Consider the following 19,094-nt stretch of genomic DNA (forward strand, 5'->3'; position numbering starts at 1 on the left):
CGTGATAATTTTGATAACTGATCATTTTGGCCACTAGAATTGCGATATGAAATTTCCATACCGTTTCATCTCTACACTAAACCATTTCAATTAAAGCTGCTGTAGGTAACTTTTGTAAAAAATTTTTTTTACATAAACCTGACATTATGTCCTGACAGTAGAATATGAGACAGATAATCTGTGAAAAAATCAAGCTCCTCTAGCTCCTCCCAGTGGTCCTATTGCCATTTGCAGAAATACACCGCTCCCGGTAAGAAACAACCAATCAGAGCCAGGAGGAGTGTCTTAGCAGTGTCAATCAATCAAGCTCGCGTGCGCGCTGATCACACTCCTCTCATGCACAGTGTACAGGCGTCAAATTCAAGATTACCGGTGTGCCGCAGCTTTGCTTATGGCGAAATAAAACGATGTTATATGCAAAGGACCACCCTGAAATCTACAAGAAACCATGCCATACATAATTTGTCAGTCCTGTTTTGAAATTATCTTAGTTGTGTAGTTCTTAAAGAATTAAACAAATCAAGCAGGGATACTTACTTGTCAAGCAGAAATGTGGCTGACTCTGCATCGGTTTTTAATCCGTTCAGGATACATAGCTCCCTCCACCTCGGAAAAGCCGCTCCGATATTTACCCTCGTTTTATTTCGGGCTCTATCTAATTCTTTCTTTTTGGCTTTTTTATCATCGTCATCTGTCTTTTTCCGTTTACCCGTCTTTATTTTATGAGCAGGTGCCACTCGAGGAATTGGCAGTTTGGATTGTTTTTCCGCCATAAGCAAAGCTGCGGCACACCGGTAATCTTGAAGCCTGTATGCGCTGGCGCTGTGTATGGGAGGGGTGAGATCAGCGCGCACGCGAGCTTGATTGATTGACACTGCTAAGACACTCCTCCTGGCTCCGATTGGTTGTTTCTTACCGGGAGCGGTGCATTTCTGCAAATGGCAATAGGACCACTGGGAGGAGCCAGAGGAGCTTGATTTTTTCACAGATTATCTGTCTCATATTCTTCTGTCAGGACATAATGTCAGGTTTAACAAATGTGTAAAAAAATTTTTTTTACAAAAGTTACCTACAGCAGCTTTAATTTCCTAGTTCAGGGACTTTATGACTAATAGTCGATCATGGCAATCATTGTTTGTGTTTGGATTGAAATATGCTGTATATATCGCTTCCAATTTTGTAAAAATAGACTAAAACAGTGTGCAGTGTGTAATGATAAATATTTAGTGTGCACTGTAGTATATGAAATGTCACGTTACCTGCATACATTGCATTTATACTTGTATTGCAATTTAGCAAGTGGCATTCATTTCAGGTATCGTCTTGGAAATACAGTTGATTTTTAATTTATACATTTCATATTTAATTTTTATAATTTTTAATAAATAAAAATCTCATTTTGGCAGCCTGATTAAATACCAAGATGTTAAAATTATGGTTGGCTTTACACCGTTTATTCAACGTATTAGAAATAGAAGGTCATGTTGAGCATATTGCATTGTGGGATACAATACCATACATTGTGGGATACAATACCCAGTGCACAGTAAGCTCTGGTATACACATATTGGAAAACGTAGGCCAGCCGGGTATTCTGTGCATGAAGACAGTTCACAAACTATGCAAAGTGCTGAAATAGTAGAGTAGTACTACAAACGAATGCATTTCTGAACATATAGGGAGAGGTATAGTGTTGTTGACCAGATACAAGGCCACGGGTCCGCTGTGTTTGGCACCAGCAATGGTCTCTCACAGATTTGCCATAGCTAAACACCTCATCCTGTGGCAGTGCACTGCTTCTGAGTGATTCTCAGATTTGTTTTCGTTTTCCTCTCAGCACGACAAAGAAAAGTACATACAGTTCAGAGCAAGTGAGCGCACCACACCCATCTCCACTTTGTTCTCTACGCACAGGGCTGTGCGAATCAAACACGTGAAGCCAAAGAAATGTGTTTCCACTTATTTAACAAGGAATATGCAAGTAAGGGCAATGAGCAGATTTAGCTTGCACCTCAACAGCTGCTTGTCCCATCTTGTATGTTTCTAAAATTCCTTTCCCTCATTTTCCTTAGTCCATTATGCATTCACACAAGTATTTTCATTTTTATTATCATACTTGTATTTAATTTTGCACATTTACAACATTGTATGTTTTAACTGACAAAATAAAAGATGCAAGTTGATAATTTAATCTCTTCAAAAAGCATGCATGCATGTATGTCAGTCAAACTGATTGTAGTCATCTTCATCAAAGCTACTTCAGTCATTTATCTGTCAGTCAGTCACAAAGCCGCTTTCAGTTGCTACCCAGAATAGTTTAAGCAAACTCTGGTTGTTCGGGTTCAAGGAGTTTGGGTTCAAGGAGGTGGATTGGTGTTTAGTGGTGTTCATCTCCACTGTAACTTGCGCTACACGGCTAACCTGCTCCGGAGCAGGTTTCATTCTGGGTTAGAGTTCGCAAACCCAAACTGGACCAATCAGCTGTGAATAAAATGTGACATGTATCTGATGCAATAAATGCTGTATCTCTCGATCCAAAATTGCTTATCTTTTTCTGCTAATTAATTATTATATTAATATTATATGAATTATAATTATGTATAATTCATATAATATATTAATATAATTATTATATTAATTGATAATTAATATTACACTTTGCTTTTAGTTTTAATAACAATCTCTTAATCTTCAGAAGAGAAGTGAATTCGCCGTCTCTCGCGCGTGAAGTGAATCAAACGGACGCTGTTCCGTGTGATTGGCTGTTTGCAGCACGCATCACACTTTCAGGTGAAAAGACCACTGAACCTGGTTGGATTTATCTGGATTTTTGGAGTTTGTTCAGCTAGCTTCATACAACAGGCCACATATCCTACAGAAATCATTCTAATATGTGGATTTGTTGCTCAAGAAACATTTGCTGCTTAATGTTTTTGTGGAAACGATACTTTTTTTCAGGATTATTTAATGAATAGAAAGTTCAAACGAATAGCATTTATTTGAAACCTTTTGTAACATTACAAATATCTTTACTGTTAATTTTGATCAATTTATTGTATCCTTGCTGAATAAAAGTATTAATTAAAATAAAAATTCTTACTGACCCTAAACTTGGTAAGATAACATGGTAGTGCAGGTTTTAAAGGTGCTAAAGAGGATGTTTTGTTTTATACATTTTTTGCAATATTATTTGAAACTGTCTTTACTAACTGATAAAAGACTATTTATTAGGTGCACTGAAAGGAATAATATTAATATACATCATCTGTGCACGAGGTAGGGCTTTAAAAACATCAGCCAATCGTTTACGCAATCATCGCGTAAACGATTGGCCCTCTGGCTTGTCAATCACTGCCATGACGTTCCTTGCACGAGACGCGCACGGCTGCGCACTCCAGTAACTTTCCACACTCCACAGGCGCCGCATACAATGTTTTTGTCAGGAGACAGGAGTAACAACTGCAGATTATGAGTTACCTGCGGTGAGTCCGACATAATGAATCCACTAACACGACACAGCGAATGCCGGTGGTAAACACTCGTGTTCCAATACTCGTGCACGAGTTTTGGGAGGCGTTCCCTCGAAATGAGCTGTGAAGGAGGGGGGTTGTTCTTACGCATGCGCTCATTTCAAAAACTCACTAACAGTCTTTGGTTTCTCAGTCGACGAAAAGATCCTCTTTAGCACCTTTAAATGTACCTTTATTGAAATGTGAACAAATGCAGATTACTGATTAATGAAGACTAGTCCCTTACGTTACTTCATTTAAAGAAAAGTAGTCGCTGCCCCAGGCTCTTGTCCACGTGCGCAGATATGATTAGATGCACTATGTTCTCAACCGTGTAGCATATGAATTTTATTTGAAGGTTTTGTCATTCAACATCAGATAGCCCCCTGATAGCCCCTTCCTCTCATCTACGTTATTAAAGCTGCTACATTTGACATGTATGAAGTGTCCAGCATTCCACACTTCGTTTAATTAAGTGCATCATCCAGGTATTTAAAATGTACTTTTTCTATTTGCAATTTTTAGCGTGAACACGCTACTCGCACTATTTACGAAACTGCATAGAATAGTTCAAAAGTACACCTATTGTTTTCTAAATGAGAACTTTATTTTCTAATAATACAGACTCTGCAGATTTTTTTTTTTTTTTTTACAATTTTATATAGAGCTCACCCGACATTGGCTTTATGTCCAAAAAACTAAGTTTCCAATAATGGATATGGAGTATAATTGTTTTATTTCTGTATTTTGTTTTATGCAATCATTCTTTTGGAAAATCTGAGAAATTCTGCACAATTAATTGCATTTTTACAATGTTTTAGATGAAGCTGGCAGTACTACACTTTTTTTTTTTTTTTTTTTTTTTTTTTTTTTTTTTCTGGTAGCTAAAAGCATAATCAAATTAATCAAAATGGACAGTAGAATTTCGCAAATGACAAGCATTCCAGTTCTACCCTGATTGTCTCTGTCTGCCTTGGGAATAATTGCTTGTTAAGAGCATGACATAGTGTACAAATAAAGAGTTCACATGCATCCTTATTTCTTGGAAATGTTCTCTTGTTGGCTGAGTAACATTGTGAGATGTGACTGGAAAATGGAGAATGTTAGACTGATGACCTCTTTAGGGACTCCTGGGAAATTGCAATAGAACGGTGCTCCTAAATGTATTCTTAATGTAATCGGCTTATCCAGATTCCCAGCACAGTGGATCTCTCGGACACGCTTAACTGAACAGACTCCAGTCTGACAGAGAGCAAAAGGCCGTTCCAAGACCTGGTGCTTCTTGTCGTTGTTTTTCCTCACTGTCCTGAAGGCAGAATTCAGCCAGGCATGTCATCCAGCACAACAGTGCAATGTTTCTGTTTGCTGTGAATTTTTTTTTTTTACAAAAGCATTCAACCAAACACCCACTTTTATGGCTTCCATCAGGAGGCTGTCTTTTCCTTGTTGCCTCGTCGTAATTATAATTTTTTCTTTCTTGGGTAATAATTTTTTTGATAACACTTTACGACAAGGTCCCATTAGTTAACATTAGTTATGCATTAACTAACAATGAGCAATACATTTGTTACAGTATTAATCTTTGTTAACATCAGTAAATTAAACATTTTAATTGTTAGTTCATGTTAGCTCAGGTCCATTTAAAGGGGGTCTATTATGAAAAATTCTTTTACATGGTGTTTGAACTTAAATTGGCAGTGTGTGTACACAACAACCCTATAATGGTTAAAAAAAAATCCATCAACTCTTTTTATTTTCATATTTCCTTTAAATCATAAGCAGTGTCTCAAAATTAGTTATTCACATTTTCTATACATTGTGACAGATTATTTTTGCTTCCACCTAAAAGTATAAAACCATAAAATAAACACTAACTGAAATAAAATGTTAAAAATTATTTTATTTCAGCTAGTTTCCAACGCAACATTTCTCATTTTCTTAATTTTAGTTCGTTAAAGTACTAAAATAACTCAAACTTAATATAGACATTAAAAAGGAATGAAATTGACAAAAACACTCAACAAAATGGATTAAACTTTAACTAAAGTTAAAATAAACGTATAAATATATATAAATATAAATAAAATCTAATTAATAATATTAAAACTAAAATAGTATATCAGTGATACTAAAATGCTGGTCAGACTAACATGGAGGTGTTTTTGTTGTTTTTTGGGATGTTGTTTTCTTCCACTGGTTTTAATATCAACCATCCGCAAGACTCACATTCAGTCTGAACAGATTTTTTTTTCTTTTAAGTCTCCACTGTGGCCTTTAATGGCTAAGCTTTGGACAGATTAGCATTGAGGGGGGGGGGAGTCAGTGCCGTTTTCAGATCTGAGACCACTCGGTGTCAGCGTACTAGAGTGACATTTTCCCGGCTGGATATTTTTGTTGCTTGCAAAGCCCCTCTGCACTTGAGTTTAGGATGTCAATTGAGTTAGCTAGGGTGTCTTGAATGACCGCTCTGGGTTGGAGTAGCTCCATGGTGTCATCTATTCAACAAAGAAATGCTTTTCTTGTTAATAATAAATAGAGGCAGTTTTAGCTGTGTTTTTATTTAGCTCAGTAATCATCTTATTGCTCGTATACAGTCTCTTTTCCAGAGCGAGTGTCACCCGCTAACAGGTACTTAGCTTGGTGTCAATAAGGAAACCCAGATTGCTGCCCTCAGCACACATACTAATTGGCTCATACCACTGCGAGAGGGTGGAGGTGGAACGGACAAGACGGAGATATGGAGGAGGTGATGAGGTGTGCTTTTCAGAGTAAAAAAAGATGTCAAACAGAAGAGGAGGTGTTCCAAGGGAGTCACTGAATACTGTTGGTTGGCCGTATTAGAACGTCTTATGCAATTTGCAGAAAAAGTGTGCCATGCTTTCCATTTTTTTTTTTTCCAAGGAAGGAAGGTGTGCTGATTCCATACGGCGTGTTCCATACGGCTATGCAGAGTTGTAGACACAGACGGTCACAGAGTGCCACAAACAAACAGCAGCCGCCTTTTACAGTTCTTTCTAAACCAAAACAATGAGCTTATGCTGCATTCATACCATTATAACCGTAATTATGAGATGGCAACTCTTGACGTTCTACCCGGAGCTGTTCACGTCCTCAGACTCGAATTATGCATTTCTGTCAACACTATCAACGCCAAAATGAATCTGCAGCAGTCAGGTGGTACAACTAATGTTGTAATGTTATGTGCTTTGAGACATGAGGTAATTTAATGCAGTCTCTCGTCTCGTGACACTTTGCAGACTGCTGTGAGCGTTCATGTGTTTTGAAGGAAGTGTGGCTTTGGAGAGCGTTCGGAAGGGAGGATGGTAGAGTTGTCAAAAGTCCCCACTTCGGTACCTATCGGTACTAAAATTGTAAAAATGTGACGCTTTGAGCACTGTTGAGTGGATTCGTAAACACCTCTGATTGGCCATTGTGTTGGCACGCTCATCGGATATGTCTGTGATTGGCTACTATGATCAACGCATGGCAGCGTTTGAAAGTACATGGAAGTGTTTGAATTTTAAAGCGTTTTGAAAGCAGGTGTTGTTGAAGAGCTTCATTGATGACTATTTACAACGTTTTTACAGCGTTGATCATTATAGCCAATCACAGACATGTCCGATGAGCCGTGAACACAATGGCCAATCAGAGATGTTTACCATTCTGCTCAACAGCGCTCAAAGCGTCCCATTTTTAAAATTTCAGTACCGACTAGGTACTGAAGTCGGTACTTTTGACAACTCTAGAGGGTGGGATGTCATGCCTTCTAGCTTCATCTCATGTTGTTTAAAGGGTTAGTTCACCCAAAAATGAAAATTCTGTCATTTCTTACTCACCCTCATGCCGTTCCACACCCGTAAGACCTTAATCTTCGGAACACAAATTAAGATATTTTTGTTTAAATCCGATGGCTATGTGAGGCCTTCATAGGGAGCAATGACATTTCCTCTCTCAAGATCCATAAAGGTACTAAAAACATATTTAAATCGGTTCATGTGAGTACAGTGGTTCAATGTTAATATTATAAAGCGACAAGAATATTTTTGGTACGCCAAACAATTGTTTGTTTGGCCTTGTTGTTGTGCATCCTGCTGGACTGAATATTTGCGCTAACCTGTCTTTTTACTCTTTGTGTTTTAAGAATGGCGCTGGACATGGCTGACTCACAGTACCTTCTCATCCTGGCACCGTCACTGGTAATTGCTCTCATGTTCCTCTTTTTCTGGCTCTTCATGAAAGAGACTTCCTACGATGAGGTTCTGGCCCGCCAGAAGCGAGACCTTAAACTGCCTCCCATCAAGCCAGAGGCTCGTAAAAAGAACGAGAAAAAGAAGAACAAGAAGAAGGAGTCCGGCGGAAGTGGAGTGGGAGGAGGAGGTGGAGGTGGCGAGTCGGAGGAAGACCTGAGGGATTTCGATACGTCTGATGCCACTAGCCCTGCCTCAAATGATGAGGATTCTGAGGTGGTAACCGTGAGTCCACCTGTTGCTGCTCCGGTCCTGGCAGAACCTCCATCCGGGATAAGAGAGAGGAAGAAGAAAGAGAAGAAGCCAAAAGCTTCTCCAACCGCTGCCCCAGCTGCAGTCCCAACGGTTGTACCCCTTTCCCGTACCACCCCAACTACCCCTCCTGCCTCAGAAGAACCGGCAGTCAATGGTTCCAAACCTGCTGTCCGTAAAGAGCAAGCCATCCCGCTGACCAAGCAATCCAGCCCACCGCGGCCTCAGGCCTCGCCCCCTGCCCACGCTGAGACTACCAGCAAAAAGAAAGCCAAGAAGCAGAAGATTGAGTCTGGTGAGTGGCAGTGTTAAATGGGTTATTGACAAATAAGGTTTTTTTAAAAGTGTTAAAAAACATAATGGAGATAAAATTAATTTTGAAGTTTTATTAGGTGTTAACAATGAGATTGTGGACTTTATAATCAGTTAACACTGCAAAAAAGTCATTCGGTTTAACCAAAATTTCGGTTTTACTGAATTACACTTTTGGTTATACCGAATGACGATATTTTCAAACAATGCTAACAGGCTGATATCTAACTAGCTAGCTAGTTAGCTTGCTAGCTACCTGGCAAAAGGACAATCAAACATTTTATATTTAGTACGTAAGTAGTACGTTTTTAAAATATTACAAAGTTTTCCATGTTTTATAGCGGTTGTACCGAATGACGTGATGTTTCGGGACATGCGTATGAGCAAGTGAAAACATTAATTTTTCAAATAGTTAAAAGAGAGTAAATTACTTTGCTTCATGACCATGTGGTCCTTTGCAGGTGTCTGAATGATATCACATCCTGTCACATGATATTGACCGCATGACTTGACCCAAAATGGTCCCTTTATATTTGTTACTCTGAATGACATCAATGAAATTCATTTTTCTGGACACTTTCTTATAACAACGCAACGACTTCTACACATGATTTCAATACCATGTTGCACTATGTTAATACATGATGTTATAAAATCATGCCAGAATAAAAAATATATACATTTTATTACATTTTAAGATATTTTAATCACAAATGAAATGGCTGTATTGGCCTTTGGACGGTTAAACCAAATAACCTTTTGACAAAATCTTTAAAATACCTTTATATGTAGCAAAATATAATTAAAACCTTTTGGATTCAATAAAAGAGATCTAGTTGTACTACCTTACATACTTTGGATGTCATATCTTTGTTTTTTATTATTATTAAGGCCTAAAAATGACTTGTCCCGTCATTGACCCAATTACATTAACAAATGATTTTTTATTTTCATAGTTTTCATGGACAACATTTTTTCACTGTCGAAAACGAGATAACTAAATAAAAACCAGTTTTAAATTACAAAAACTGATGAAAATCTATTGACATTTTTGTCAACTAAAAAAACGAGATGAAAACGGGGAGATTTGGGAAGAGATCTAGTCCGAACTGATGTCCTGCATTGTAGATAACGAGACAAAAGTTGGCATACACTTGCTGCGTGTCTCATAAAACGTTCAAAAATTTGGAAAAAATGGGTAAAGAAAACAGCAGACATATGGTTTAAAAAAAAAAAGCGTGATTACGCGAAAGAGAGCTCAATTCAGTCAGGTTTTTCGTGCGTACACAGAAAGCCGCCTCTCACCGCACCAGTACTGAATTGAACTCTTTTTTTCACCTTTTCACGTTTGAATAGACAAATACACAGAAAATATCAGTTTTGGCGAGTATTCATGTAAACACAGTTGGTAATGTCTTAACTGAACATAAATAGTAGGGAGAATTTTGGATTTGTCAAGCAAGTGCCATGTAAGTGGTCAAATAGCAGTTAGTAATTTTCTTTGTTGTTTGATTTAGCAGCAGGAGTATTATTCCTTCTGGTGTTATTGTGCTTAAACTATTTAAAATTGCTTGACCGTTTAAACTGGCAAGACATACAAATTATGTGTTTCATTTCACCGATTGGTCCAGTGACATTTCCCATCAACTGTATCAAGCTTATTTCACCGAACGCCCTGGACTCGGGTGGACTCAACTCGCACTCAAGTCAGAGTAATGCATCCGAGTCCATGACAAGTACAAGTCCATTAAAAGTTGTCCCAACTCTACACAAAACAGACACTGACACTGTAAAATGGAAATTCTTTTTTTTCTTTTTGCTATTTTGACTAAATATATTTTTTACTGAAATTCTTTTCTTCTCATGTTCCTCTCTGAAGATTTTTGCTCTTTTCACACAGAAGAGCATCCACCTGAGGTCAAGCCTGATCTGTCTCCTGTGATTAAAGAGGAGCCTGTGATCATGGAGGTAAAGGTACAGGACGGAGCCGCCCCTGTTGTTGCAGCAGCACCACCAACTGCCTCTAGTGGCAGTGGGCGTAGGAAGAAGAAGCAGAAGGTGGAAGCTGTTGTTACAGGTAGGAATACACCAAAATCAATCAAACTATAGAGGATAAGATTCTCAGTTGAATCAACAGTGAGAAAAGACTTCTTTGAAAAACATTAAAAAATGTCCTAAAGACAAGTTTTGTTTTGTTTGTTTGTTTTTTGCTTAAAAGTGTTTATTATATTATATTACTGTTATTATATGGAAAAGAGCTGTGTGAACATTCTTCTTTGTGCTCCATATGAAGTGAATTTTAGTTTTACATAACTTCCTTAAATGTTTCCTGTGGTCATATTTGTTTTAGTGGATGAGGCACATGTCCAGTCCTCTGCCCCAGTCACTCAGACTGACTCTGCTGCCCCGACAAACCACCAGAGCAACCAAAACAACGAGACTCCGCCTCCTGCTCCTGCACCCACCAAACATGGCAAGAAGCAGAAGAGTGAAACCAACAAAGGTACTAGGCATCTTTTAATGCGCATTTACAGTAGCACATAAAAATATATATGGGTATAATATGTGAGGATTATAGTCAGATCTTAATTATTTTAAACAGTTTTTATTGATACTTTTCCATGTTAAACGAGATCCAAGTATATTCACAATCAGCATTTCTCTCAAGTTGTCCACCATCTTAGAATATTTGTTACACTCAGTTTCTTGCAAAGCATAATGAGATGGCCTTCTCCATGAAGGATGTTTGCAATCTTAACGTAGAATTTGGCCTAAAGAAGGCATATTAGGTGGCAGCATAAAATACTGCCTACGGAGGGTTTTAAAATTCATTTCCTGAAGGTGTGAACAGGTGGCTAATATGTGTCTGTTTTTGTGCAGAGAACTCTGAGGTGAAGCTGAAGGAGCTGCTGGCCAGTCTGAGTGGACTGGTGCTGTCAGATTCCGATGTGGTCAGTCTCGTCTCCCTGCTGAGAGACAAGAGTCCCAATGCTTTGGACAACTGGTACAAGGTTAGAGGATGAGGTTCACTTTTACTTTTTGTTTAGTGTTTTTTGCTGTCATGCAGTAATCAAATATGTTCAATAGTGAAAGTTTGAGTAGTCAAATTTCTGATGATTTCTCTGGTTTTGTTTTATCAGACCGCAGCTAAGTTTGAGCCTTCGGCCCAGCAGCTCGCAGAGAAAGATCGTCTTCTGAGCACGCTACAGGAGGAGGCGTCCATCGCCAAGGGCAAAGTTAAACAGTTAAGCCAGGTTAGTAATTTATGTCTCTTATGTTTCCTGATGTGAGTACCAGGCTTCCTGGTTTGTCTGTGGCACTTTCCATGAACAGGGTACAAAGGAATGTCCCACTTTAAAAAAAAAAATAGTTTCTCATATGTGGGTCAATGACGTGACAGGTCATTTTTTTGTCCAAAGGCCTTAATAATAATAATAATAATAATAATAATAAAAAAACAAAGATATGACATCCAAAGTATGAAAGGTAGTACAACTAGATCTCTTTTATTGAATCCAAAAGGTTTTAATTATATTTTGCTACATATAAAGGTATTTTAAAGATTTTGAAGTGTCAAAAGGTCATTTGTTTTAACCGTCCAAAGGCCAATACAGCCATTTCATTTGTGATTAAAATATCTAAAAATGTAATAAATGTATGTATTTTTATTCTGGCATGATTTTATAACATCATATATCAACATAGTGCAAAATGGTATTAAAATTATGTGTAGAAGTCATTGCTTTGTTATGAGAAAGAATGTCCAGAAAAATGAATTTCATTGATGTCATTCGGAGTAACCAATATAAAGCGACCATTTTGGATCAAGTCATGTGGTCAGTGTCATGTGATAGGATGTTACATCATTCAGACACCTCCAAAGGACCACATGGTCATGAAGCAAAGTAACTTACTCTCTTTTAACTATTTGAAAAATTAATGTTTTCACTTGCTCATACGCATGTCCCGAAACATCACGTCATTCGGTACAACTGCTACAAAACACGGAAAATGTTATAATATTTAAAAAAAATTTACTAAAAAAAAAGAGTGTCCTTTTGCTATCTAGCTAGCAAGCTAACTAGCTAGCTAGCTAGATATCGGCCTGTTAGCATTGTTTGAAAATATCGTCATTCGGTATAACCAAAAGTGTAATTCAGTAAAACCAAAATTTTGGTTAAAGTGAATGATTTTTTTGGTGACACATTTTGTCCATCTTGTAAAAAATGACAAAAGCAGTGTTAATTGATTACAAAAACCACATAATCTCATTGTTAACACCTAATAAAACTTCAAAATTAATTATATCTCCATTATGTTTTTTTTTTACACTTTTAAAAACCTTATTCGTCAATGACCCATGTATATCAAGAAAGAATCTCGTTCCATTTTCAACTATATTACTAGTACATCGATTTACATTAATTTATTGGTTATTATTTGATGACATTTTTTTGTTAATTACTTGAAAATAACCAAATCACATTAATCAGGGTTTAATCTTGAAAAAATTGCAAACCTCATATAAAATTAACCTGCTCATATATTTGATTACTTTTTCTGAGAAGTAAGGTTCTGAATAATTAGCAATTAACAGCAGTTATTACCTTTTGCAATTAATTGTAATAATAGTAATAATGTCTAATTAGCATTTTCTGACTTTTGAAAGAATTAAAAAAAAATGCAAAGTGCTTCATAGTTAAACCCATAAAGACGCACGCTGTAGTTGTGACTGAATTTAGGAAATAAATATAACTGTCAGCTTTGCTTCATTTTGATGAGCATGGTAGTAATTGATTGGATGGGATTTCAGGAACTGCAGGCTGAGAAGCAGAAGACGGGCCGCGTGGAGTCTATGCTGCATGAACATCGGGTTGCCAGAGACAAAGAAATCATGCAGGCTAAAGCTCAGAGCTACCAGGAGATGCAGATCAAGGTAATCAATCTCATTGACTGATTAGACTGTCATATAAAGGGCAAATTGCATATTGGTGGTTAACATTTGACCTTGTGCGTCATGAAAGAGCAGAAGGAGTCATTAGTGATATAGTACGTTGAGTGTGAGAACATCCAATGGCAAGTGAACTTTCTCTCTGCAGTTTCAACAGGTAAGAGAGCAGTTGGAGAGTCAGATCGCTCGGCTGCAGCAGGAGAACGGCATCCTGAGAGATGCTGTGGAAAGATGCTCCACCACCAACCAGATGGAGTCGAAGTGAGTCCTGCCAACTTTTCCATTTTGGTCCACTTATTTGTTAAAAGATTAGTTCACTTTAAAATGAAAATTATCCCAAGCTTTACTCGCCCTCAAACCATCCTAGGTGTATATGACTTTCTTCTTTCTGATGAACACAATCTGAGTTATATTAATAAATATCCTGACGCATCCAATCTTTATAATGGCAGAACGGGACCAACAAGTTTGAAGCTCAAGAAAGTGCATCCATCCATCATAAATGTACTCTACAAGGCTCTGGGGGTTAATAAAGGCCTTCTGATGTGAAGCGATGTGTTTGTGTAATAAAAATATCCATATTTAACAAGTTATAAAGTAAAATATCTAGCTTCCTCCAGACTGCCTTCCGTATTCAACTTCTGAAGAAAGTGTAAAACTCTCGCAGCCATAATCAACTTGAATACGGAAGGCAGTCTGGTGGAAGCTAGACTTTTTACTTTATAACTTCTTAAATATGGATATTTTTCTTACACAAACGCATTGGTTTGCTTCAGAAGGCCTTTATTAACCCCCTGGAGCTGTGTGAAATACGTTTATGATGGATGGATGGATGCACTTTCTTGAGTTCAAAATCGATTCTTGTTTCCGCAGTTCAGAATCAATTCTTTCTTTTAGGAAACAATAACTTTTATTTGTCATGCACTTTGATCTTTAACACTTTGCAGAGCTTTTACATTCACAAACGGCTATATTAACAAACGACATGAAAGGTAATATTTGAAAAAGCATAATGGGGCACTTTGAACTCAAGACTGAAATGATCAGGGACCTTGTTAAAAATAGCCTTCTTAAAGCTACATTATATTCTCATAGAACATCAAGCTATTTTCTCTTAAAAAGACAGAAGAAAATGTAATTCCTCATGATATGAACACTTTAGAGTGCTCATATTGTATGTTGACACTTGGAGTTTTCAAGCACTGAAATTGGTGGAAATTTTCACAATCTTTGAAAACTTAGACAGTTGCCATTTAATGTGTGTTTTCAGGCAGTCATCCGAGCTGAATAAACTGCGTTCGGAATACAACGGCCTGATGAAAGATCTAGCAGAGACTAAAAACAAGCTTCAGCAGGAAGAGTTGCAGCGGAAGGGTCTAGAAGTCAACTACAAGCAGAATGTGTCCCAGCTAGAGGTGCCGATTACATCACACCCACAGAACCATTACACAATACATATCTTTGAACTGAATCCCACTATTATTAGAAATAAGGCTTTTACAAAATAAGTTAGCCATGTTTTATGATGTGCGAAGTGCAATATATAGCTAATTACGTTGCATCACCTTGGAATTATAAGGTTCTATCTGATATTTTTGTCAATTGAGTTAATCACATATTCTTATTCTGTGAAAACTTATTTACATTATGTGATGCTTTTTTTTAAAGTTGTGTACATTTTGGGACTTTTTTTAAGAAAACAAAAAGGGTCTATTCACAAAGGAGTATGGAATGCAAAAGCTTTGAAGCTCAGTCTCTCAAAACTGCTCAGAACTTGGAACTTTATAACTCCAAGGTGGCGTACCAATTTAGAAGTGTGACTTCTTGGCTTAAACAAACATTCATGTTCAGATGTGCTAATTGGCATTCAGTTTTGGAAGTTAATATGAAACTAGCGTAGCTTGCCAAGCTACTGATGATTTAAAGATGCAGTCAGAACTGCACAAAGAAATTAATAGTACTTTTCAAAAATTTGTTTAAAAAATATAAAAGTTATTTTAAATATTTATCAGATTTTAAAATGATAAAAAAAAACTTACTGACAACCGTGAGGATCTCAATTAGGTTTACTTGAATAATTGAATAAATTAACTGAATAAATTAACTAAATAAATGAAACCACTGAAACAAAATAATTTTTAAACAACAGTGTTTAACCAACTTTTTGAAAAACAGTGACAACAATAGTTAAATAAGCCAGGACTTTTGTAACCATGAACAAATGATGGCAAATCTGATTGATTTTTATTTATTTAAATATTTTTTTTTTTTTTTTTTTTTTAAGTAGTTATTCAGTTTTTTTTATTTATTAAAATTCATTGAAATGAATTGATTTGGTTAAAAAAACATCCAAACCAACCAACTGACCCTTCGCAAAAACCCGCCCCCCTTAGTTACTGTTGCTTTGTCCAACAAGTCGTGGCGCCGTCATGCCACACGCAGTGAAAAATACATTGCGGAGCAAAGAGGACACTGACAACACATCGACAGACAAGACAGAACAGGTTACTTATGATATTAAACAAAGTCCCAGCTTTCAAACTGTGTAGTTTTTTAAAGAAATTTAATCAATAAAAACTGTTTTGTGGCTCTTTAATGCGTTGTGACCAGTCTATGGTTGTGACAGATTTCTGTAGCGCCTCAGCTCAAGCTACCAGTGAACCAATCATCTTTTCCTACTAGTTCATTTATAGCATCAAATAAACATGAATGATTATGATAAGAAATGTTGTTTCAAATGCGGAAAGACTTCAATACACACCATTTTTCAAGTTTCTCCAGACTGCTTTGTCGGACAAAATGGCGAATTCGGCGTTCTGATTGGTTAGATCACTTGTCAATCAAACTCCCGGCTAAGGGTTTTTTGCTCATATTTATTGGATCAGCTTCAATGATTATAATGGCAGCGATCTTTGCACTTTACACATTGCAAAGTTTCTGGATTGACAACCATATTTAAATGTGCAATTGAATTTGCATCTATTTTGGACTTTTTGTTAGTGCTCGCATTTTACATGGTTAGGGTACTTTGTACTGTGTGTGTTGATGGCTGTTCGTCCGCCATCACCGAAGACCACTTTTGACCCAGGAAAAACCCTGTGTCACTACATTTAGTTGGCTAATCCCCAACACTAAACTGTTTTGTACCTTTTGTTGCAGGATGCGAAACGTAGTTGGGAAGATCTGCAGAACTATTTACACAGCGTGAATGCAGAGAGAGAAAAGCTCCAGGCCGCTAAACAAGGTAGAAATACACGCACACCACCTTAAAGACATCAAATGTTCTGCACTGGCCACTCAACATGTTTATCCTGTGTCCATCTCAGAGCTGCAGAATAAGGTGATGGCTGTGGAGAGTGAGATAACCACTAAAAACAAGGAGATCCAGAATCTCCACAGCAGCCTGAAAGACTCCATCTTCTTTAAGGAGCAGGAGCAGCAAAAGGTCATGCAGCTGGAGCAGAAGGTCAGGCAGCTGCTGGAGGCGTCAAAGCACTCCATGCAGCCTGACGACCAACTACAGGAACAACTCCAGGTACCTCTTATTAGTCACTGTACTCCTCAAACTCAACAGAAGCATGTTTACATGTTATATTGCTGCTGATCGTCGCACAATGTTGTTGTTTGCAGGATCTTCTTAACGAAAACAAAACGCTGAAAGTTCAGATTGATAATCTGCAGACTCAGCTCAGCACTCAGGTATGTGTGTGGGTTGGTGAATGAGGCTGAATCTGTCTCTGCTTGTTGGTGGACATTAATTTTTGAGTCCTTTCTTTTTTCTTTTAGGCTACGACAGTCTCACATTTCGATGAGCTTCAAAAACTGTAAGTGATCACCTCAAAGCTTACTTGTGTTATAGTTTCGCACAGAGGCCTGTTTTACACTGCACATATAAGCGGTTCATATATATTTTACCACCCATATTAAAGTGATAGTTCACCCAAAAATGAAAATTCTGTGATTTACTCACCCTCAAGTTGCTCCAAACCTGATTAATTTATTTCTTCTGCTGAACACAAAAGGAGATATTTTGAAGAATATAGTTAACCAAAAAGTTTATGGGCCCCATTAGGGGCTTTCGCACCGGAGGAACCTTTTCATAGTTCCTATAACTTATTGGCAGAAGTGCCTGGATTTTCCCGTGTTCGCACTGCAGGAACTAGGAACGATTTTAGATCTAGGATCTCCTTTTGGGGGAAATAAATTTGCTCGTAATTCAGAGTAGGGTCTAAACCAGCACTATAGGAACTACCACTGACATAAGTGTATGTTGATTGGCCGAACGCACACGCAACACTGGTACCCGCCATTTAAAAAAAAAAAAAAAAAAAGCAGTGTACGCACACAGTTTATAGCTTATATATTTACTCTAACTCTTACTCTAGTCAGACTAGGTAAGCAAGCAAGGACAATAGCGAAAAATGGCAGATGGAGCAATAATAACTGACATGATCCATGATAACATGATATTTTTAGTGATATTTGTAAACTGTCTTTCTAAATGTTTCATTAGCATGTTGCTAATGTACTGTTAAATGTGGTTAAAGTTACCATCGTTTCTTACTGTATTCACGGAGACAAGAGCCGTCGCTATTTTCATTTTTAAACACTTGCAGTCTGTATAATGCATAAACACAACTTCATTCTTTATAAATCTCTCCAACAGTGTAGCATTACCCGTTAAGCACGGAGCACTATCAAACTCATTCAAAATCAGAAGTAAACAATATAACAGTATACAATACTCACATAATCCGACGCATGCATGACGAACACTTTGTAAAGATCCATTTTGAGGGTTATATTAGCTGTGTAAACTTTAAGGCACTGTTTAAGGCAAGCTCGAGCTCTGTGGGCGGAGAGCACGAGATTTAAAGGGGCCGCAGCATAAAATCGGCGCGTTTATAATGATGCCCCAAAATAGGCAGTTAAAAAAATTAATTTAAAAAAATCTATGGGGTATTTTGATCTGAAACTTCACAGACACATTCAGGGGACACCTTAGACTTATATTACATCTTTTAAAAACATAATCTAGGGCACCTTTAAAACCACAGTTTGATACTATACAGTATTTGATATTTAATCAGGGTTCCCACATGCCTTGAAAATACTTGGATTTTAGACACATGAATTCAAGGCCTGGAAAGTACTTGAAAACAAATATTGGTCCTTGAAAGTGCTTGAATTAGATTTGAAATACATTTTGTGAAAATTATAACACGCCCCTCTTAGTCCTAGTTTTGGAATATTGTTTTGGAACCAAACAGATATCGCCCCCCATTGACTACCATAGTAGGAAAAATAATTACTATGGTAGTCCATGGGGGGCGAGATCTTTTTGGTTATTGACATTCTTCCAAATATCTTTCTTTGTGTTCAGCAGAATAATGAAATTCAAACAGGTTTGGAACAACTTGAAGGTGAATAAATGACAAAATTTTCATTTTTGAGTGAACTAACCCTTTAAAAAGTCAAAATTGCATGATTATAAAGCCACCATTGTGTCTTATAAAGTCAGAATTGTGAGATATAAATTGCAATTCTGATTTTTTTTTTTCTCAGAATTGCAAGCTTATATCTATAATGTATTGTATATATTCTGACTTTAAGCCACAATTACGATCCATATAATACTTTTTTTTCACTCAATTGCAAAATGTATTTTTATAATATTCTCTCTATATTATAATGTTTTTTACTCAAGTAATGATTCAGAAAAAAATGAAAACCAAAACTAGTATGGAATAATTGCTAACATTAGGGATAAGAAAGCTGCAAATGATTTTAATTTATTTCCAAAATGAATGTACAAATGATTCT

The 19,094-nt window shown here is 37.1% G+C and overlaps 1 protein-coding gene across 3 annotated transcripts in view; it reads left to right on the forward strand.

Annotated features, from left to right (window-relative positions):
- The window catches only part of ktn1 (kinectin 1), a 49,239-nt gene that overhangs the window by 5,135 nt on the left and 25,010 nt on the right, over positions 1–19,094 (forward strand). For all 3 annotated transcript variants that reach the window (XM_048191677.1, XM_048191678.1, XM_048191679.1), the window contains exons 2-13: positions 7,651–8,303; positions 10,221–10,397; positions 10,671–10,823; positions 11,201–11,331; positions 11,461–11,574; positions 13,134–13,256; positions 13,420–13,532; positions 14,542–14,686; positions 16,431–16,515; positions 16,598–16,806; positions 16,902–16,970; positions 17,058–17,095. In XM_048191677.1, the coding sequence (XP_048047634.1) occupies positions 7,652–8,303; positions 10,221–10,397; positions 10,671–10,823; positions 11,201–11,331; positions 11,461–11,574; positions 13,134–13,256; positions 13,420–13,532; positions 14,542–14,686; positions 16,431–16,515; positions 16,598–16,806; positions 16,902–16,970; positions 17,058–17,095 (2,009 nt within the window). In that variant the 5' untranslated portion in view covers position 7,651. The remainder of the gene's footprint in view (positions 1–7,650; positions 8,304–10,220; positions 10,398–10,670; positions 10,824–11,200; positions 11,332–11,460; positions 11,575–13,133; positions 13,257–13,419; positions 13,533–14,541; positions 14,687–16,430; positions 16,516–16,597; positions 16,807–16,901; positions 16,971–17,057; positions 17,096–19,094) is intronic.

This window comes from Megalobrama amblycephala, linkage group LG5 (assembly GCF_018812025.1).
Source record: "Megalobrama amblycephala isolate DHTTF-2021 linkage group LG5, ASM1881202v1, whole genome shotgun sequence".
Classification (NCBI taxonomy): Eukaryota; Metazoa; Chordata; class Actinopteri; order Cypriniformes; family Xenocyprididae; genus Megalobrama; species Megalobrama amblycephala.